Genomic DNA, 24,330 nt, shown 5'->3' on the forward strand with positions numbered 1-24,330 from the left:
ATTGAATTGCCCTTGTATTTATTGTAAGTTTAAATTGAAACCTGTACAATTTGACACGTTCCATATCCTTGTGATTGACTCACTAACTGGATCTACGGAACAAGAAATAAATAAATAAATAAATAAATAAAAACATATTCAGGTGTATTAAAATGGGAATGATGCTAATAACAATCCAGAGTGTTGGTGGAAAAAAGAAACTCAGTCAGAGATAGTTTTGGTTTTTCTTTTATCAGGGGATTATGACCTCCTTAATTAGGTTTAGAGGAGTGTAAACTCACTCTCACAATCAGTTGTTGTTGTTGTTGTTGTTGTTGTTGTGGTCTTCAGTCCTGAGACTGGTTTGATGCAGCTCTCCATGCTACTCTATCCTGTGCAAGCTTCCTCATCTCCCAGTACGTACTGCAACCTACATCCTTCTGAATCTGCTTAGTGTATTCATCTCTTGGTCTCCCTCTACGATTTTTACCCTCCACGGTGCCCTCCAATGCTAAATTTGTGATCTCTCGATGCCTCAAAACATGTCCTACCAACCAATCCCTTCTTCTAGTCAAGTTGTGCCACAAACTTCTCTTCTCCCCAATCCTATTCAATACCTCCTCATTAGTTACGTGATCTACCCATCTAATCTTCAGCATTCTTCTGTAGCACCACATTTCGAAAGCTTCTATTCTCTTCTTGTCCAAACTAGTTATCGTCCATGTTTCACTTCCATACATGGCTACACTCCATATAAATACTTTCAGAAACGACTTCCTGACACTTAAATCTATACTCGATGTTAACAAATTTCTCTTCTTGAGAAACGCTTTCCTTGCCATTGCCAGTCTACATTTTATATCCTCTCTACTTCGACCATCATCGGTTATTTTACTCCCTAAATAGCAAAACTCCTTTACTACTTTAAGCGTCTCATTTCCTAATCCAATTCCCTCAGCATCACCCGACTTAATCAGACTTCATTCCATTATACTCGTTTTGCTTTTGTTGATGTTCATCTTGTATCCTCCTTTCAAGACACTGTCCATTCCGTTCAACTGCTCTTCCAAGTCCTTTGCTGTCTCTGACAGAATTACAATGTCATCGGCGAACCTCAAAGTTTTTACTTCTTCTTCATGAATTTTAATACCTACTCCGAATTTTTCTTTTGTTTCCTTTACTGCTTGCTCAATATACACTGAATTAATGGAAACACACTGCATATGTTCGCTGTTTCCCACAGCCTGTAATCAACTTTTTCTTCGACAAAAATATCTAGATATCTAAGAAAAGCTCATTGAGAGATTTTACTAAAGGCATATGTTCATATTATATGCTCAAAAACTGTACCAAATACTCATGTTGTGATGAATGGAAAATAAGGAATATTTATTATCGATGCATTTCTTTTTAATATGAAAAAAAGTAGTTATGATGTGAAAGTTAATGTCAATAGGTCTTTCATCCATTTGTGGTCCTTATTGTAACAAGTAATATTAGAGATATTTTGTCTGTTGCAACTGTTCAAGGTCGTATATCGACCAAAGACATTTCGTTCACTATAACAGTTGTTTGTTTTATACACGTTGATTTAACGAGATCATAAACAGTTATCACAGCAGAACGATTTTTTGTACTAGTACTTATTGGCTCCTTGGTTATTTCCATGTATTCTTCTATACACAAATAAGACACTGTACAGTCGCAAAAGACAGAATAACTCCAATATTAGTTGTAAAATTGTGTTTGCAGAAGAGAGACCTCAAAAACAAAAAGACCATGTGTTAATTTGGAAGCTACACTGTTTCTTAGACTAATAAATTTCAGTTCAGTAGCCTGTATTTTTTCTCATCAGATGTTGAATTTTTCATTTTCCTTGTATACATTAATTTTTGGAAACAAAATATTTTTTCATGGATGGTGTTAATGATTCACCAACTGAAAAACATATCCAAGTGTCACAACCTTGTGTGTTAGACATACTGACAGGTTTATCCTGTACATATCTTAACCATATGAGGGAATATGTTGCCATTGTCACCCCTCCCCTTCTTCTCTCATCTTCATCACTTGCTGTCAACATGAGCTGTCTATTAGCTTTCCATAGGTGTGTGTGTGTGTGTGTGTATGTGTGTGTGTGTGTGTGTGTGTACATACAAGACATCTTGTGTGGACATTGTAGTCATCAACAGTATTTCTTTGGAGACTCTCAAGAATGATATCATATATGGCAACCAGTGGAAAAATGCTCTTGCCAGAGCACAAAAAGGTGCATAAACTCCTGTTTAAAAGAATCTAACTAAAAAGTGGGGTACCAGCTACCTCATTCTACCTTCCTCAGCACCAAAATTTTGGCAAGCAAACACATTCACGCCCTTTTTAACATGCAACTCACCTCTCTCTCCCACAAGCTCCTCTAACTGAAACACTCTCGCATCCACTAGTCCATCGCTGTTAGTCGGTCATACCCATCCACAACCACTTGCCTTTTTCACTTACTCATTCTGCCAAACTCATTGTCAGTTGCTACTAGCTCATTCATCCCTTCCCACTGCTACTGTCTCTTCTCATTATCATTATCTCTATCTTTCTTGTTGTCATTGTCATAGACTGTTGTCTCTCATTATCACAGGCTCTCACCCACTTCCTCATTCTCCTTCTCTTTATTCATCTCCCAGTGGCATTGTGTCCTTCACTCTTTTCCTAGCACTATTCTGTTACTATCACTATGTTCTGCAGCCACTGTGTCACTCACCGCAATTGTCTTTTTTGCCCTTTCTATACCACGACCACTGTCTGCTGTCTTCCAATATTTAGTATTTCGCCTCTCGCCCTCTGCCACTATCTCCTTCTCCCTCAGTGTAAAAAAGTGTGAATATGTTTGCATACCAAAATGTTTGGGAAAATTTTTAAAGGTGCTGAGGGAGGTAGAATGAGGCACCTGGTACCCACTTTTCAGTCATAGTCTTTTAAACAGGAGCATGCTCGCTTTTTTATTCTCCGATAAGTGTTTTTTCTGGTGGTTTCCTTCTTTTCTCTGCTGCAGCTGGGCATTCACCCATATGAAAAGAACTTTAAGGGTCAGTAAAATTTTGATAGTTTATGTGAAAGTGGAATAACGCAAAACTAATTTTACAATGCAGACCGGATTTAAAAATTTTGCATGTGCCTTAGTACAACAAATGGGGTTCCCAGAACCCTTCTTATGTTAACAGAAACGCTTCTCAACATATTTCTCCATGCTATGTCACTTTATAAACTATGTTTTCACCTCACAACGGATTTTACTTGCATATTGTACATGTACAGATAGTGCAACTTTGAATCTCCATATCTCTGAAACAGAAGAAAATATCAAGAAAATTTTAGAGGTTGTTTGAGATTGGGATCTTTGGAATATATTGTAAAACTTACAGCCATTTGATGTGTATAACCGTCTTGGAATCTGCAGCCCAGCTTTGATACCAGCATCAAAATAAGCGTAATACTTCGAAAACTAAAAGAAATAAATGTAAAATTTTATTGAAATCGCAATAACTTCTAAAGTAATCAGCATTTTGTTGCAGAGGAGCGAATGGTTAATTTTCTAACTGTTTGGTAAGAGGTTTAAAGGTAAAAAGTGTGGTGTCACTGCCAGACACCACACTTGCTAGGTGGTAGCCTTTAAATCGGCCGCGGTCCGTTAGTATACGTCGGACCCGTGTGTCACCACTATCAGTGATTGCAGACCGAGCGCCGCCACACGGCAGGTCTAGAGAGAGTTCCTAGCACTCGCCCCAGTTGTACAACTGACTTTGCTAGTGATGGTTCACTGACAAAATACGCTCTCATTTGCCGAGACGATAGTTAGCATAGCCTTCAGCTACGTCATTTGCTACGACCTAGCAAGGCGCCATTACCAGTTACTATTGAGATTATGAATAATGTACCGTCAAGAGCGACGTTCACCATTAATGGATTAAAGTTAAGTATTCCACCAGCTACGTCCGTTTTTTTGCTAAAGCCTAACTTCATTGACCTGTTCCAGACCTTATGCCAGCCTGCGTGAGCTAAAACGCGTGCCTTTCGGCTTCCTCTAGTACCCGGTGTTGGCTCTCCTGCCAACCCACAACAAAAAGATACAGGGATTGCGCATTTTATATCGCACACCAACTATGCTGTTTAATTATAATTATGGCATGGATTTCTGTGCATTGAAAATTAATAAGAGATTCATGTATTTATGCAACAAAAAATTGAAAATATTAACTTGTAACACAAATATTAAATAAATTGGTTATAATAGAGGGAAACACTCCACGTAGGAAATATATATCTTTATATATATCTTTAAATATGTCTGCTTGTGTCTGTATATGTGTGGATGGATATGTGTGTGTGTGCAAGTGTATACCCGTCCTTTTTCCCCCCTAAGGTAAGTCTTTCTGCTCCCGGGATTGGAATGACTCCTTACCCTCTCCCTTAAAACCCACTTCCTTTCGTCTTTCCCTCTCCTTCCCTCTTTCCTGATGAGGCAACAGTTTGTTGCGAAAGCTTGAATTTTGTGTGTATGTTTGTGTTTGTTAGTGTGTCTGTCGACCTGCCAGCACTTTCCTTAGATAAATATTAAATAAATATTTAAATAAAGTTTCTACTCACCATGTACTGGAGATGCAGATAGGCACAGCACAAAGACTGTCAGAAAGTGAACTTTTGGCCAACAAGGCCTTTACCGGACGGACGGATGGATGCACGCACGCGCGTACACACACACACACACACACACACACACACACACACACACAGAGTCCGCTCAACAGCAGGCTGGTCCAGCTGTTTCACGGCCAGTCTGTCAGTCACCATTCATGCAGACAGGTAGTGGGTTGGTTGTCATGCCCATGTAGAATGCTGCATAGTCATTGCAGCTTACCTTGTAGCTCACATGACTGGTTTGACATGTAGCCTTGTGTTTGATGGGATAGGTGATGATTGTGACCGGACTGGAGAGCGACGGTGGGAGGATGTATAGGACAGGTCTTGCATCCAGGTCTATTACAAGGATATGAGGCAAGGGGTTGCGAGCAGGGGTTGTGTAGGGATGGACGAGGATATTGTGTAGGTTTGGTGGGCAGCAGACTAGCACTGGGTGGGACGGATAGTGGGTAGGACTTTCATCATTTCATGGCATGACGAGAGTTAGTTGAAAACCTGGTGGAGAATGTGACCCAGTTCCTCCAGTCCTGGATGGTACTGAGTCATGAGGGGAATGTTCCTTCATGGTCAGCCGGTCAGACTTCGGGAGGTGGTGGGTGACTGGAGAGGTACAGCACGGGACATCTGTTTCCGTACAAGGTTGGGAGGGTAATTGCTGTCTGTGAAGAATGTGTTAAAACTTCGTACATGATTCGGCAATTTCTTAAATCATTTCATTATTTATGACATCATATCTCTTGAGCTGTATGTCATACCATGACCTATTTGTGTAGGCACATAGAGTGGGTTATGTGGGTACTGTTTGAAAAATGTGTTGGGAATAGAGTTAGTAGCAAAGAAGTAATAAATTTAAACATCATGCATGACACAGCTTGTTTTTCATGCATCTCCTTATTTTGATGTCATATCTGCTGAACTATGGTAGGTAAGTGGTTTTTGTAGTGTACATGGGCATATGTCTCCATCTCCCAAGTAGAACGCATTTCACTATAATTTACAGATACACAACTGGAACGTGGAGGATTCTAGCCAAAAAACATTTCAGGGTTAATCAGCTTGACGGATGAAGAAGCATTTTGTGCCACTGTGGCAAAAAAAAAAAAAAAAAAGTGGGGGGGGGGGGGGGGCGATTGGAGTGTCTCTACCTGCAATTTCTGGTTACCGTATTTACTCGAATCTAAGCTGCACTTTTTTCCAGCTTTTTATAATCCAAAAAACCACCTACGGCTTAAAATCGAGTGCAAAGTAAGCGGAAGTTCTGAAAAATGTTGGTAGGTGCAGCCACAAATAACTTCTGCCGTCGAATATATGTAGCGTTACACAGGCATGCTTTACAGGCACAAAGATAAATACTGGTGCCAAAAATAAATTAAAAAAGATGTAAGATGAGCTTTTTTTTCTCCGCCCCCCCGAGTTTCGACCACTGCATTTTCATACATGAGCCAAAGAAGTAAATACAAATTCTGTATTGTTCATCTTCGACTGCAGCAGCATTTCAATGTACTACGAAAATCCGATTGGCAAGACTGTTTGGGATATTTATCAGTATGGTCAACTCTACGTTCTGAATTTTTTCCTATCTGTGAGAAGAGATGGTCGCTAACAGGAACTTTTATGAAATGTGAATCACATGCAGTATTCTCTTCACCCTAAGAATAATACGAATATAAACATTTTGCCATGTATTCTTTCGTGTTTGCTGCTATCTCATTTAAATCCTGTCTGCCTAATAAACTACGAAACTAGAGTGAGACAACAGCAAACGCGGAAGAATATACATATCATGTCATGTTCATATTCATATTATTCTTATGCCTAATAGTGATACACTCAGAAATTAAGCACGACAATTGACTAGATTTTTAAATCTAAGGTGACTCTAATTTCTGTGCAGAATGCAATGTATTAAAGAGGCGTCTGCAAAGATTTTCGAACAGAGAAAAATTTTCGCTGAACTCTTGTTCAGAACATCTTCTATCATACGCAGTCTATTATTTGGTTCCTGTTGATCATTATCAAAGAAAGCTGCAGTGTAAGTAACAACAAATAGCAGTCTCTTGCCATTGTTTCACTTATGAGACAATTCCCCTCTTTTTTTTTTTTTTTTTTATTGTAAACCGCAGTAGCGTGCACAAAAGCAAGCCATGCCGCAAGCGGCGACAGGCTGTAAACACTCATTATCAGAATGCGACAAACAATACATGGCACAGTACAGTAATGCATTTTCGGCTTAGAGTGACGTAAACACCTATAACAAAGAGAACGGCATTTATCAGATCAAAGAAAAATAAGCAGTCAATTCAAACCAGACGAAGCACGTGAAAGAGGAAGGGTACCCATATAAATACGGACGGAGCGCCTGACGCATAGCAATGGCTACCTGGTAAAGCTTAACTGCTAAGCTTACGACTCGAACCAAACTACTGTAGCTGTATCGTCATTCATTCAACCTAAATTGTGTCTCATATTACAATGGACCAACTTTGTTTCAATTTGGAGGTGCGATCTAAAACTTTTCTCTCCCCTTGAATTTTGAGTCTCAAATTCCAGGTGCGGCTTAGATTCGGGAAAATTTTTTTCCCTTGATTTTGAGTCTCATTTTTCAGGTGCGGCTTAGATTCGAGTAAATACGGTAGCTCTCGATATCTGATTGACAGGAGATAAACTGATTACTGAAAATAGTTTTATTACAAATTGTCCAGCAACACTGCAACACAGCTTTAAACAGATTTGACTGCTTTACATAACTATCGTCAGTAAGTGGAGTACAGTGACCAGCTAGTCACAGACCTCATATAAAAGCTTATCACAGGTACACACTGCCACAACAATACAATAGAGTTACAGTATTAAGACAGTCACAAAGCACTTTTACATACAAGTCTGGCAGATGAACATTCCAAAGTTGGTATTAAATTAAACACTCAATGGACACAGAAGGTTCATGAAGGCTGATAATAAACTACAGAAATGTACTGTATGTAGTTGACACACAGCAATTAACACCACAATACAGACGGTAGTGTTTCACTATTATGCAGTTGATGGACAGGTATGAACTGTACTTTGATCAAAGAGATTCGCAGAAATAGGGCAAATTTGTCCTTCAATATACAGACTTGTTACATAGTTCTTGCCTATGTGCTAGCTCGTGCGGGCCTGTAGGATAGATTTTTCTTGTGTGCTTTCAGTCTGCAGATCTTTTATTAGTGTGTGTGTGTGTGTGTGTGTGTGTGTGTGTGTGTGTGTGAGAGAGAGAGAGAGAGAGAGAGAGAGAGAGAGAGAGAATTAACATATCAAGAATGGTACACAGATTGCAGATTTTGGGATGGTGTTGGCCGTATAAAGACTAGTGTTTGAACGTTACAGCATTTTGGAAACTATATAATGGTTTGAAAAACTGCTATGTTAGATTTTACTGATTTGGATGAGCTGTATTGGGACAGTAACTTGGTTTACAAAATATGTCATGGATTAATAGAATAAAGAAGACTATAGAAATATTCAGTGAGTCAAAACTGTGAATTCCCTAATTACAAGTATGGCAGCCTTGTTTACACTTACAATTGTTTATGATCATTAATGCAAATTCTTAATTAGTTGCTTAATTGGTTAAGAAAAGGTTCATTCAATCCAGAAAAATTAATCCAACGAAAGTGTAGTATCAAACTTGGGAATCTTAACAGCCATAGTAGTACAAAAGGGAACAGTAATTTCGGCTGTTCTCGGACTTTGTTTGTAATAATCTCTTAAATTAATTACTTTTAGGAAAACTGTAATAGTTCACTGTAAAGAGTGGCTTTAAGGTTTTGCTAATGAGTGGTGTTATTCCTCCCAGAATTAATGATAAACTCTTCAGGAGGTACTGTGGTAATAATTTCAGTCATCATTTGTTCTTTATTAGAGTGGTTTCCAACAAAATATATCATTGCAATCAGTGGATTGAAAATTACCTTATGAATACTGAATGTTCATGAATTATTGTGTGAAAAGCATTTTGGCACATTTAGGTAGATACTACTGTGTGTATAACTGTCTTCAAATGAAACTTAAGGAAAAGATTTAGTATTTTTAAGAGATGTAGAATAATAGCAAATGGAGTGGATTCAACTTAGTACATTTCAGGATGTTTCTCTGTCAGTTCTGATTTTTATGGCTGAAAGCAAGACTTTCTATCACTTCTTGGCAACAAATATCCAGTCCTAATATTCACACTCACTTCTAGTCTTCATGGGCACCTCGGACGAGCAGCCACTTCCAGGACTCAGTATCGTAAACAATTGTTGCTTACTGCACATCTGCACCTGCTGATCTTAATAGAACTGCAGGTATTGAAATTTGTACATGTAAGTTGAAACTTTTCCCACATACCAGAAATGCCCTGACCGATCAAGTGGGGCTCCTAATGCAGTGTCGTATTTAAAGTCTCTGAAATTGCAGTATCGTGTTATTCTTATTTATTGCCAACAATATCTGTTCCTATCTGTAGCACCTGGTGGTTCTAAGCGGTAACACTTGCATATACTGTGTGCCCTCTTTATCATAGCTGATTTTAGAGGATGATATTACATGGAGTACACAAGCCCCATGCTGCACTTGGGTTGTTACAGGGCAGTAGGGTGGTGTAATAAACCTTGCTTCTCTAATGCAGTGCAGTTGATATACCTATATTCTTTGCTGTGTACTGATCCAGTCTCATTGTAGTTGTACGAACTTTTGTTTGCAAATAGTAGTCTTGTGTAGCAACAATGCTGGACTAAAAACTATTTATTAATAATTTAAGCAGAAACATCCTGATCACAGTGACCAAATTCTCTGATTTTCACAGTTTCAGAAGTGACAGTTACGTTATGAATGTATATTTTAGTGTCTGTGAGCACTAGCTGGAATGTTTAAATGGTTTATCTGCCTTATATCTATAATTTATCATTTATTTATAAATTTGTAGTACATGTGAAAACTTTTTATTCTAGATAAATTATATTGACTATGGAACTGTGGGCTATGTGAGATCTGAAGAGCTAAGATTTATGCACAGAGATTTTGCACAATTGCCAATGCAAGGAATACCTTCACGTTTAGCAAATGTTGAACCTGCTGTGGGTGAATGGAAAAAGGAAGTAAGCAATTACTTCTTGGATCTGGTTCGTGGCAAAATCTTAATGGCAGTTATTGACAGGACAAATCAGGCAAGTAATAAATTACTTATATTTTTTTGAAATGTGTATATTACATTTTTTTAACAAGTTGTATGATCTTCAGTGTTTGACTTCCACTTATATTGTAATTTCTAATCATCATCATCATCACCACCATTTAAGACTGATTATACCTTTCAGCGTTCAGTCTGGAGCATAGCCCCCCTTATAAAATTCCTCCATGATCCCCTATTCAGTGCTAACATTCGTGCCTCTTCTGATGTTAAACCTATTACTTCAAAATCATTCTTAACCGAATCCAGGTACCTTATCCTTGGTCTGCCCCGACTCCTCCTACCCTCTACTGTTGAACCCATGAGTCTCTTGGGTAACCTTGCTGCTCCCATGCGTGTTACATGACCCCACCATCTAAGCCTGTTCGCCCTGACTGCTACATCTATAGAGTTCATTCCCAGTTTTTCTTTGATTTCCTCATTGTGGACACCCTCCTGCCATTGTTCCCATCTACTAGTACCTGCAATCATCCTAGCTACTTTCATATCCGTAACCTCAACCTTATTGATAAGGTAACCTGAATCCACCCAGCTTTCGCTCCCATACAACAAAGTTGGTCGAAAGATTGAACGGTGCACAGATAACTTAGCCTTGGTACTGACTTCCTTCTTGCAGAAGAGAGTAGATCGTAGCTGAGCGCTCACTGCATTAGCCTTGCTACACCTCGCTTCCAGTTCTTTCACTATGTTGCCATCCTGTGAGAATATGCATCCTAAGTACTTGAAACCGTCCACCTGTTCTAACTTTGTTCCTCCTATTTGGCACTCAATCCGTTTATATTTCTTTCCCACTGACATTACTTTCGTTTTGGCGATGCTAATCTTCATACCATAGTCCTTACATTTCTGATCTAGCTCTGAAATATTACTCTGCAAACTTTCAATTGAATCTGCCATCACAACTAAGTCATCCGCATATGCAAGACTGCTTATTTTGTGTTCACATATCTTAATCTCACCCAGCCAGTCTATTGTTTTCAACATATGATCCATAAATAATATGAACAACAGTGGAGACAGGTTGCAGCCTTGTCTTACCCCTGAAACTACTCTGAACCATGAGCTCAGTTTACCGTCAACTCTAACTGCTGCCTGACTATCCATGTAAAGACCTTTAATTGCTTGCAAAAGTTTGCCTCCTATTCCATAATCTCGTAGAACAGACAATAACTTCCTCCTAGGAGCCCGGTCATATGCCTTTTCTAGATCTATAAAGCATAGATACAATTCCCTGTTCCACTCATAACACTTCTCCGTTATTTGTCGTAAGCTAAAGATCTGGTCCTGACAACCTCTAAGAGGCCTAAACCCACACTGATTTTCATCCAATTGCTCCTCAACTAATACTCGCACTTTCCTTTCAACAATACCTGAGAAGATTTTCCCCACAACGCTGATTAAAGAGATACCTCTGTAGTTGTTACAATCTTTTCTGTTTCCATGTTTAAAGATTGGTGTGATTACTGCTTTTGTCCAGTCTGATGGAACCTGTCCCGACTCCCAGGCCATTTCAATTATCTTGTGTAGCCATGTAAGACCTGACATTCCACTGTACTTGATGAGTTCCGACTTAATTTCATCCACCCCAGCTGCTTTATTGCACTGCAATCTATTGACCATTTTCTCCACTTCCTCAAACGTGATCCTATTTCCATCATCATTCCTATCCCATTCTACCTCGAAATCTGAAACATTACTGATCGTATTTTCACCTACATTGAGCAACTCTTCAAAATATTCCCTCCATCTGCCCAAGGCATCCACAGGATTCACCAGCAGTTTTCCTGACCTGTCCAAAATACTTGTCATTTCCTTCTTACCTCCCTTTCGAAGACTGCTAATTACACTCCAGAATGGTTTTCCAGCAGCTTGACCCAATGTCTCCAACCTGTTTCCAAAGTCTTCCCAAGATTTCTTCTTGGATGCTGCAATTATCTGTTTGGCTTTGTTTCTTTCTTCAACATAACTTTCTCTGTCTACCTGAGTTCTAGTATGTAGCCATTTTTTGTACGCCTTCTTTTTCCTTTTACAGGCTGCCTTGACTGTGTCATTCCACCAAGCTGTTTGCTTCCTCCTACTTTTACACACTGCTGTTCCAAGACATTCTTTAGCCACTTCTAGTACTGTGTCCCTGTACCTTGTCCATTCCTTTTCCAATGACTGTAATTGACTACATTCAACTAACTGGTACCTTTCTGAGATCGCTGTTATGTACTTGTGCCTGATTTCTTTATCCTGAAGTTTCTCCACTCTTATCCTCCTACATATGGACCTGACCTCCTGCACTTTCGGCCTCGCAATCCCAATTTCACTGCAGATTAAATAATGATCAGTGTCATCAAAGAATCCCCTGAATACACGTGTGTCCCTCACAGCCTTCCTGAATTCCTGATCTGTTATTATATAGTCAATGACAGATCTGGTTCCCCTGCTTTCCCAAGTATACCGGTGAATGTTCTTATGTTTAAAAAAGGAGTTTGTGATTACTAAGCCCATACTGGCACAGAAATCCAAGAGTTGCTGCCCGTTCCTGTTGGCCTCCATATCCTCTCCAAATTTACCCATAACCTTTTCATACCTTTCTGTTCGATTTCCAATCCTGGCGTTAAAATCACCCATGAGCAGAACACTGTCCTTGTCCTTTACTCTAACAACTACATCACTGAGTGCCTCATAAAAACTATCCATCTTATCTTGATCAGTCCCTTCACAATGCGAATATACTGACACAATCCTAATTTTCTTGCTAGACACTGTCAAATCTATCCACATCAGTCGTTCGTTTACATACCTTATTGCAACTACGCTGGGTTCCATTTCTTTTCTGATGTAAAGCCCTACACCCCATTGTGCTATTCCTGCTTTGACTCCTGACAAGTAGACCTTGTATTCTCCCACTTCTTCTTCTTTCTCACCCCTTACCCGAATGTCACTAACAGCTAAAACGTCCAGCCCCATCTTACTTGCAGCCTCTGCCAGCTCTACCTTCTTCCAAGAGTAGCCCCCATTGATATTAATAGCTCCCCATCTCATTACCATTTGTTTGCCAAGTCGTATCTTAGGAGTCCCTGGTTTGTCAGTTAGAGGTGGGACTCCGTCACCTCCAAAGGTCCGAGGCATTTTGCTCTGATTGTTGCCAGCATCATATTTAAAGTACCAGGGAAGCAGGTTGCTAGCCTTACTTGCCCCGAGTCCCATTGGGTTTTACCCCTAACGGCTGAGGGACTAACCGGTGGATTTGGTAGTCTTTGCCGTATGAGCACAAAGGTGACCACGACTCAGAATACGTCCGAGATGCCCAGCCTTATTCCAAAGTAACTGGTATCCCGACTGTCGGGACCACTTACTTGGCCACTCATACGTTGCCCGTGGTTCATGAACTAGGACATGGCTACAGGAACCCACACCATGAACCACTGTAATTTCTAATTTTAAATTAAATTCGTTTCTTAAATTTATTTAGGTATTGTTTATTTTTGTGCAGTTTCATTTGAAAATAGGATGAAAATAAAATCACATTAGAAAGAGAGATGTATGCATGGTTTGGCTTATGAGATGCTGTGTTTAGCATTTGGCAGCAAATACTCATATGAGGTTAATGACACATTCAACAGAATACATCAACTTGGATTCATAATTTTCAACAGCTCGAAAAATATTTTTCACTGGTTTGATTAATTTGTCAAACTAGTTAAATTTTCAGTACAAGATTAAAAATATTCATAGTGTAAAAGTTTTTCTCACACTTCACTTTACATTCTGGATTCCTTAATCTTATATTTGTAATTTAAGGGCTACCATCTTTATACTGTTACATGGTCAACTGTAGCCTTCGGTTCCAAGAACAGAACACAGATACGTGTACATTATATGCACCTCTCCAGGCCTTTTCAGTTCACAATTTTCAGATCGTCTGATGTTGTTGTTGTAGTCTTCAGTCCTGAGACTGGTTTGATGCAGCTCTCCATGCTACTCTATCCTGTGCAAGCTTCTTCATTTCCCAGTACCTATTGCAGCCTACATCCTTCTGAATCTGCTTAGTGTATTTATCTCTTGGTCTCCCTCTATGATTTTTACCCTCCATGCTGCCCTCCAATACTAAATTGGTGATACCTTGATGTCTCAGAACATGTCCTACCAACCGATTCCTTCTTCTAGTCAAGTTGTGCCACAAACTTTTCTTCTCCCCAATCCTATTCAATACTTCCTCATTAATTATGTGATCTACCCATCTAATCTTCAGCATTCTTCTGTAGCACCACATTTCAAAAGCTTCTATTCTCTTCTTGTCTAAGCTATTTACCGTCCATGTTTCACTTTCATACATGGGTACACTCCATACAAATACTTTCAGAAACGACTTCCTGACACTTAAATCTATACTCAATGTTAACAAATTTCTCTTCTTCAGAAACGCTTTCCTTGCCATTGCCAGTCTACATTTTATATCCTCTCCACTTCGACCATCATCAGTTATTTTGCTCCCCAAATAGCAAAACTCATTTACTACTTTAAGTGTCTCATTTCCTAATCTAATTCCCTCAGCATCACCCGACTTAATTCGACTGCATTCCATTATCCTCATTTTGCTTTTGTTGATGTTCATCTTATATCCTCCTTTCAAGACACTGTCCATTCCATTCAACTGCTCTTCCAAGTCCTTTGCTGTCTCTGACAGAATTACAATGTCATCAGCGAACCTCAAAGTTTTTATTTCTTCTCCATGGATTTTAATACCTACTACAAATTTTTCTTTTGTTTCTGACACTGCTTGCTCAATATACAGATTGAATAACATTGGGGAGAGGCTACAACCCTGTCTCACTCCCTTTGCAACCACTGCTTCCCTTTCATACCCCTCGACTCTTATAACTGCCATCTGGTTTCTGTACAAATTGTAAATAGCCTTTCGATCTGTGTATTTTACCCCTGCCACCTTCAGAATTTGAAAGAGTATTCCAGTCAACATTGTCAAAAGCTTTCTCTAAGTCTACAAATGATAGAAACGTAGGCTTGCCTTTCCTTAATCTTTCTTCTAAGATAAGTCGTAGGGTCAGTATTGCCTCACGTGTTCCAACATTTCTACAGAATCCAAACTGATCTTCCCCGAGGTCGGCTTCTATCAGTTTTTCCATTCGTCTGTAAAGAATTCATGTTAGTATTTTGCAGCTGTGACTTATTAAACTGATAGTTCGGTAATTTTCACATCTGTAACACCTGCTTTCTTTGTGATTGGAATTATTATATTCTTCTTGAAGTCTCATACATATTTCACGCCAGTTGGTAGAGTTTTGTCAGGACTGGCTCTCCCAAGGCTGTCAGTAGTTCTAATGGATTGCTGTCTACTCCAGGGGCCTTGTTTTGACTCTGTCTTTCAGTGCTCTGTCAAACTCTCCACGCAATATCGTATCTCTCATTTCATCTTCATCTACATCCCCTTCCATTTCCATAATATTATCTTCAAGTACATCGCCCTTGTATAGACCCTCTATATACTCCTTCCACCTTTCTGCTTTCCCTTCTTTGCTTAGAACTGGGTTTCCATCTGAGCTCTTGATATTCATACAAGTGGTTCTCTTCTCTCCAAAGGTCTCTCTAATTTTCCTGTAGGCAGTATCTATCTTACCCCTAGTGAAATAAGCCTCTACATCCTTACATTTGTAGCCATCATTGCTTAGCCATTTTGCACTTCCTGACGATCTCATTTTTGAGACGTTTGTATTCCTTTTTGCCTGCTTCATTTACTGCATTTTTATATTTTCTCCTTTGATGAATTAAATTCAATACTTCTTCTGTTACCCAAGGGTTTCTACTAGCCCTCGTCTTTTTACCTGTTTGATCCTCTGCTGCCTTCACTATGTCATCCCTCGAAGCTACCCATTCTTCTTCTACTGTATTTGTTTCCCCCATTCCTGTCAATTGTTCCCTTACGCTCTCCGTGAAACTCTGTAAAACCTCTGGTTCTTTCAGTTTATCCAGGTCCCATCTCCTTAAATTCCCACCATTTTGCAGTTTCTTCAGTTTTAATCTACAGTTCATAACCAATAGATTGTGGTTCCTAATCTCTGTCTTACCATTATATAATCTATCTGATACCTTCTAGTTTCTCCAGGATTCTTCCATGTATACAACCTTCTTTTATGATTCTTGAACCAAGTGTTAGCTATGATTATGTTGTGCTCTGTGCAAAATTCTACAAGGCGGCTTCCTCTTTCATTTCTGTCCCCCAATCCATATTCACCTACTATTTTTCCTTCTCTCCCTTTTCCTACTCTCGAATTTGTCACCCATGACTATTAAATTTTCGTCTCCCTTCACTACCTGAATAATTTCTTTTATCTCATCATACGTGTCGTCAATTTCTTCATCGTCTGCAGAGCTAGTTGGCATATGAAATTGTACTACTGTAGTAGGCATGGGCTTCGTGTCTATCTTGGCCACAATAATGCATTCACTATGCTGTTTGTAGTAGCTTACCCGCACTCCTATTTTTTTATTCATTATTTAAGCTACCCCTGTATTACCCCTGTTTGATTTTGTATTTATAACCCTGTATTCACCTGACCAAAAGTCTTGTTCCTCCTGCCACCAATCTTCACTAATTCCCACTATATCTAACTTTAACCTATCCATTTCCCTTTTTAAATTTTCTAACCTACTTGGCCGATTAAGGGATCTGACATTCCACGCTCCGATCCGTAGAATGCCAGTTTTCTTTCTCCTGATAACGACGTCCTCTTGAGTAGTCCCTGCCCGGAGATCCGAATGGGGGACTATTTTACCTCCGGAATATTTTACCCAGGAGGACGCCATCATCATTTAAGCATACAGTAAAGCTGCATGCCCTCGGGAAAAATTACGGCTTTAGTTTCCCCTGCTTTTAGCCGTTCGCAGTACCAGCACAGCAAGGTCGTTTTGGTTAGTGTTGCAAGGCCAGATCAGTCAATCATTCAGACTGTTGCCCCTGCAACTACTGAAAAGGCTGCTGCCCCTCTTCAGGAACCACACGTTTGTCTGGCCTCTCAACAGATACCCCTCCGTTGTGGTTGCACCTATGGTACGGCCATCTGTATCGCTGAGGCACGCAAGCCTTTCCACCAACGGCAAGGTCCATGGTTCATGTGGGGCTTCACTACTCAAGGTTAAATATAACTTTGGCTCAGAAGGGAGTAAATTATGCTGCCACAAAAGTCTTTGGTCACTTACCTAATAGCATCAGAAGTCTGACACATAGTCATATAGCATTTAAAAGGAAATTAAAAGAATTTCTGAATGGCAACTCCTTCTACTCATTAGATGAATTTTTGGATATAGTAAGTGTGTAATTTCCCCCACCCCCACCCAAAAAAAAAAATTAAAAAAAATATTAAGTGTCCTGTAATATTTTGTGTAATGTAATATCTTGAATTGACACCTTTTATTAACCTGACACGTTCCACATCATTATGAAGTGTCATATTCATGATCTATGGAACAAGTACTAACCTAATCTTACCATTTTCCAAGCTCCTGTGAGCATATGCATTGCTTGCAGGATGTTCAATTTAAACACTTCATTCCTATCAGTAAAGGCAAGTGCCTTAAGGACAAGAGCTTTCCAATACTGCTTTTCAGGCTATGAATAATCCTTAGATCCATGGGCTGGAGTTCCGCAGAAATCCTAAGTCTGTTGGATGAGCGGGGCACTTGTCCATAAAGAGAACAACCTTCCTCTTTCTAGCACCCATTAATATATCAAAAGCTTGCAAGAACTTTTTGAACAAGTCCGCAGTCATCCAAGCACTTTTGTTGCTATAATACTTACATGGCAGCGTAGCACTGTTCTTAAAACAATGTGGTTTGTGGAACTTTCCAATTACTATGGGATCCAGCTTGTCGCTGTCATCTGCGTTGCTGCATATGAGAACAGAAATTCTCTGCTTGTTCATTCTTCCTCCATGGCATGCTTCTCCTTTAACACTTACGGTTTTAGAGGGCATGAGTAGGTAAAACAGGCCTGTTTCATCCACATTGTACACATCCCAAGATTCGAAACCTTCCAAGAGGGGTGGCAGCACCTGTTCTTTCCAGTGTTCAACACTTTCATCACTAGCTGCAGCACTCTCTCCACTTACTGCCCTACAATTTATTCCATAGGGTTTTTTGAAACTATCCAGCCAACCATTCGAAGCTTTGAGTTCTGTTAGTCCAAGTTTCCCTGATATCATAGATGCTTTCATTTTTATCAATGTCCCATCAATTGGTAAATTTTCAGCACTTGCTCCATTGAACCACTCCATTAGCTTCGATTCCATTTCTTCATAAGGCGACTTTGTAACATATTTTCTCTGCTTTGCTTTTGAACCGCACTGTGTTTCTTGATCCAGAATCTTCTCCTTATTCTTCAATATTCCTGACAATGAAGCCTGTGCAAGTCCCAGGCATCGAGCCATTTCACTTATTGGCACATTTGCGTTTGTCTCCACTTTCCGAATCAAGTTCACTTTTTCCGCAACAGATAAGAGTTTTTCTTTCTTCTGCCATAGTCAACTTCACTACAACAATGAATGTGAGTGAGCAAACTGATACACAGCTGGATTCTCCACGCAAGACACAGTAATACACGAACTGATGCAAACTTGCGTAAACTGATGCTATACTGTAATGCTGCTACGAATGTACAGATTCGGACAAAGCTCGGTTGCAAGCAAGCGTGGAAAGCGGCACGAGTGTTACATTGTTAGTCTCCGGCCGCAGTCGGCTAAGTTCGAGCGTGCTCATGCATGTAGCGAGGAATCGATATGGAAGATGATCAATCGTATCCAATATAAATGCTGGAGTTCATAGGTTCTTAAAGCCTGTATTATACGATGCTTGCATTTGGAGGCAAAGCGTGTGGAAGTTCCAAAAAATCCCGCTAGAAGCCACCACAAGTACTGTAGTTACCGTATTTGCCCAATTGCAAGCCGACCTCGAGTGCAAGCAGCACCCCAAAAATGAAACTTTGGAAAATAAATAAATAAAAATAAATTTTACCTCGATTTCAAGCTGCTCTTAAAAGTGAAAGATACGGCTCATCATATGATGGATAGAGTATTAAGTGGCTCTACTAGAAATCCAGTACAGGGCTATTATAAATGATTGAAGCGATTTCATAAATTCACTGTAGCTCCATTCATTGACATATGGTCACGACACACTACAGATACGTAGAAAAACTCATAAAGTTTTGTTCGGCTGAAGCCGCACTTCAGGTTTCTGCCGCCAGAGCGCTCGAGAGCGCAGTGAGACAAAATGGCGACAGGAACCAAGAAAGCATATGTCGTGCTTGAAATGCACTCACATCAGTCAGTCATAACAGTCCAACGACACTTCAGGACGAAGTTCAACAAAGATCCACCAACTGCTAACTCATTCGGCGATGGTATGCGCAGTTTAAAGCTTCTGGATGCCTCTATAAGGGGAAATCAATGGGTCGGCCTGCAGTGAGCGAAGAAATGGTTGAACGCGTGCGGGCAAGTTTCATGCGTAGCCCGCGGAAGTCGGCGAATAAAGCAAGCAGGGAGCTAAACGTACCACAGCCGACGGTTTGGAAAATCTTACGGAAAAGGCTAAAGCAGAAGCCTTACCGTTGACAATTGCTACAAGCCCTGACACCCGATGACAAAGTCAAACGCTTTGAATTTTCGGCGCGGTTGCTCATGGAAGAGGATGCGTTCAGTGCGAAACTTGTTTTCAGTGATGAAGCAACATTTTTTCTTAATGGTAAAGTGAACAGACACAATGTGTGAATCTGGGCGGTAGAGAATCCTCACGCATTCGTGCAGCAAATTCGCAGTTCACCAAAAGTTAACGTGTTTTGTGCAATCTCACGGTTTAAAGTTTACGGCCCCTTTTTCTTCTGCGAAAAAAACTTTAAAGGACACGTGTATCTGGACATGCTGGAAAATTGGCTCATGCCACAACTGGAGACCGACAGTGCCGACTTCATCTTTCAACAGGATGGTGCTCCACCGCACTTCCATCATGATGTTCGGCATTTCTTAAACAGGAGATTGGAAAACCGATGGATCGGTCGTGGTGGAGATCATGATCAGCAATTCATGTCATGGCCTCCACGCTCTCCCGACTTAACCCCATGTGATTTCTTTCTGTGGGGTTATGTGAAAGATTCAGTGTTCAAACCTCCTCTACCCAGAAACGTGCCAGAACTGCGAGCTCGCATCAACGATGCTTTCGAACTCATTGATGGGGACATGCTGCGCCGAGTGTGGGAGGAACTCGATTATCAGCTTGATGTCTGCCGAATCACTAAAGGGGCACATATTGAACGTTTGTGAATGCCTAAAAAAACTTTTTGAGTTTTTTTATGTGTGTGCAAAGCATTGTGAAAATATCTCAAATAATAAAGTTATTGTAGAGCTGTGAAATCGCTTCAAACATTTGTAATAACCCTGTATTTTTTAAATGCGTGACAAACAGTTTCACATGGGAGACATTTCCAAGATTGAAACTTCCTGGCAGATTAAAACTGTGTGCCGGACCGAGACTCAAACTTAGGACCTTTGCCTTTCACGGGCAACTCATTCCACGGAATGAGTGACGCAACCCAGTGTCGTCGTGTAAACTAGGCTTAATACTAAATGCTGGTTTTGATGTAATTCGAATTACGTTAAATCAAATATAAAATTGCATTGCACTTATGGAATAATTTTTGAGACTTGAAATTTCTTCCGTTAAATGCGGGTTTACGTGAAATCGAGGTCACGCAAAATTGGGGTTGTACTGTACTTACATAAATATTTGCACCCAACAGTTAGAAGAAATTCTCAAAGTGCATCTTGCTATGCATGGAAAAACAAATTAAATGGTGCAGTGTTTTGTTATTTAAACCAGAAACATTCGACCAACACAAAGAACACATAGGCGTCAACTATCACTACAAGTCACCAAACGAAGACACGCAAAGCATGCATTTGAGGTCTCGTAATGATCACGAAGTTCCGCATGTGTAGTAAAGACAGTTTGAAACTGATTGTGACTGCTCATGATACCTTCAATTGAATGAACCTAGTTACTCCCATCAGCCACAATGCTGAGTAGAGCATGGCAATGGCAGGAGATAACGAATTGTTCAGACTTTCAGACAGTACTTGCCAGTATCATTGCATGTCAGTTACATCAGTTTTTTTCCCACGAACACTGATTTATGAAGTGTAAACTTGATAAAGTTATAAATATGTTAATGCAAAATTGGAGCCAAATTAACATTGTGAACTTAGTAAATTTGACTGTAGTCATAAAAAATGTTGTAAATGGCGGGAAAATGTTAATTCCCAAAACGTAAAAACAGGGTTGTACTGCATTTGATTTCACACTATGTTTGAACAGGCAACAGTATGGGAAGGGTAGGTTGCTACTCACGACATAAAGGAGGCATTAAGTCACAGACAAACAAAATGAAAAAGAATAGTAGGAGTATTTTCAGTCCTCAGACAAAGGCCTCCTTCAGAAATAGAGCTACCACACATTCTTATAACTTCTGCTATAAAATTATATAGGACTTTATGTGCATTTAGGTATTCTGTTGCTAACGGAGTTTGTTCATTTTTATTGCACTACCAGAGGGCATCACATGCTGCTGTGATATGGTGGTTTCTTGATATCTTTTGTCCCACTCAAGAACAAAGAGATTAACATCTTTCTCACTGTCTCATCAACATGAAGAATATGATGAGGCTGTAGATATTTTGCCAGAATCTCTCAGTTAAACCAGAGGCACGACATTGTCACTGTAAAGTTTCTGCTGTGTTTACAATTCTGATAACAGGGAAGAGATAGGAGATTAACTAACACTATGTTGTAGTGCCTCGCTTTAATTTTGTAAGACCAATACAGGTTTTCATATCGTTGAGCCCTAACCCTGCTCTTTGTGAACTGCCAGGTGTCACTTTATCATATTTCATTAAACCACTGTATGCAGTTTCCTTTATCAGAGTATCTACTTCCTCTTTACTTTTATTCTGCTATGCATCTTCACCCACATCATAATGATAGTCTCATTTATGGGGATAGCTTCCGAACTACTTTGTAATACGATATATGAGATAATTTTTGGTACTATTGACATTGTAGTATTTTAACAGTATCAGTGCTAAGTATAAATCTGATGAAATTGTGGTTGATTATGTTTGGTCATACTGCTGGTGAATGCCAAGTAGTTGGTGGGTTGTGTGACAGAGAGCAAAATAAAGATGCACACACAATGTTTGATAAACTTCTTTCACTTAACGTTAATAAAAGAAAGTGCAGAACAATATATAGTGCAAGTCTTTGAGGTAGGTCGACTCGAATATCAATACTCACATCAGAGGCTGATAGAGCTGAACTGTTAGGCCGAACTGAACTAACAGGCAGACTTCACTAGACTCGAGCTATGTAGCATCCTTTAAGTCGGCTCCATAGCAGCACAGATCACATGGGGTGAGCAGGGTAAATCTCGGAGTCAGACACATATAGGCAGTGTTCTGCCAACTTCCGAGTGTAGACTGTTGCTGCCAGAAATCATGGCAGGAGGGGGGAGTGCTTAAATGCAGGTGCCACTGAGAGGCAGGACACAAAACTTCAGCTGATGACAAGCTCCTACGTGCATCTCGACATTCATCATGCAAATAGCTGGAAACATCAGAAATTGGGGGCGCACTGACACCCAGGAATAGACCTTTTCTATTGGAAGAAGCTCACTGGTGATTGGAAGGTTCATGGTGGCCCACCAGAAGGTGGCAAGGCGAAGAGGGCCCACCTCCTACAGCTGGTGCTGTTTACACTGCAGTGACAGTGATGGCACTGCATTGATGTCCATTGGCTTCCCATCCATTCTAAGAGTGCAAGACCCTAGGTTGCACGTGAAAAACTCGAGGCAGAATCATGTAATCCACACAAATAAAGCTGATTTTGATGGGGTGGGATCCTGTACAATACATAATGAGTGACCTAAGACTATGGTGATAACACCTCTTTCTCAGTGCCTGTGGCTGCCAAAAAGCTGAGGAAGACCAAACCATGCACACTAAACTTAGAATGCTGCAGAGGAATAATGGCGTACCTAATTATGAAATCGCAACACTAATGTCCACACTCCCTCTTGAATTTGTAATGGCTGCAACACCGTGTAAGTTAGCAACCCAACTATACACGACACTTCAACCATTCCTCTGGTTGAGAGTCAGATGCACAGAATGACAGCATAGAAACAGGTGCTGCTTGCTGTGGCAGTACTGCGTGTGCTGGGTCAGCTCTTCTGTGTTTGCTGGTGCAACGAACAGTCTGTACATTGTTTCTATGAAATGCTGCATCTGCTGTGCCTGAAACTGAACAATGTGAATTACTGACAGTTCTTGCAGGGACCGGCCATGATCAAACACTGAAAAATACACTTGAAAATAGGGCACAACCACCAAACAGTGATACAAGAAAGCCCGGATTAATCACTAGTAATATCAGTCTTAAAAAAGCACCAAAAAAACACACAATTGGTTGCAAGGTAAAAGTCTGAAAACACACTCACAGTAACACAGAAGCAATGTCACTGGCAAGCACATTGAATGTCCACAGTTCTGCAAGAAAGACACAAAGAAATACCACTGACCGTTGTTCTTTGACGAGAAGTAAAACTGAGTGACAACCAAACAAGTTTCCCTCGCCTCTTGATTTTTGGTCATCCTGCTGATGGAAGCCAAGAAATTGGTGGGTTCTGTGACAGAGAGCAAAAAACTAAGATGCACATGTATTGTGTAATAAACATTGTTTGCTTAACTTAATTGCAGCAAGTCCATAGCAGTAACCAAATGCAAGTCCTTCAGACAGACCAAGTCGAATATCCACAGTCGTACCAGAGGTTGAGTAAAAGTACTTAGACTAGAACGGAACTGATAGAAAGACAGGCAGACTTGACTAGGCTTGAGCAGTGTGACATCCTTCAAGTCGGTCTCAGAGCTAGGCACAGATATGCAGTACAATCACATGGTTGCTGCCAACTTCTATGTGTAGACTGGCACGGCATATCATCGATAGCACACGATACCACAGTTTCTTCTGAGGCTACTTTCACACATTTCAGTCTTTCTAAAATGCCGTACATTTTGCAATGAGTTGTTTTTGCGCCCCTTGATTAGTATTGCCTTCCACAAATACACTTCCTGTTCCTTTTTTTGGGTAGACTCATCTGTGTAAATCTACATCCACATCTACATTTATACTCCGCAAGCCACCCAACGGTGTGTGGCGGAGGGCACTTTATGTGTCACTGTCATTACCTCCCTTTCCTGTTCGTCGCATATGGTTCGCGGGAAGAACAACTGCTGGAAAGCCTCCGAGCACGCTCGAAACTCTCTAATTTTACGTTCGTGATCTCCTCGGGAGGTATAAGTAGGGGGAAGCAATATATTCGATACCTCATCCAGAAATGC

General features: G+C 40.2%; 1 protein-coding gene across 1 annotated transcript in view; it reads left to right on the top strand.

Annotated features, from left to right (window-relative positions):
- The window catches only part of LOC124594460 (tudor domain-containing protein 5-like), a 248,163-nt gene that overhangs the window by 167,233 nt on the left and 56,600 nt on the right, over positions 1-24,330 (top strand). The window contains exon 13 of the mRNA XM_047132835.1: positions 9,645-9,860. Coding sequence (XP_046988791.1) covers positions 9,645-9,860 — 216 coding nt within the window. The remainder of the gene's footprint in view (positions 1-9,644; positions 9,861-24,330) is intronic.

This window comes from Schistocerca americana, chromosome 2 (genome assembly GCF_021461395.2).
Source record: "Schistocerca americana isolate TAMUIC-IGC-003095 chromosome 2, iqSchAmer2.1, whole genome shotgun sequence".
NCBI lineage: Eukaryota > Metazoa > Arthropoda > Insecta > Orthoptera > Acrididae > Schistocerca > Schistocerca americana.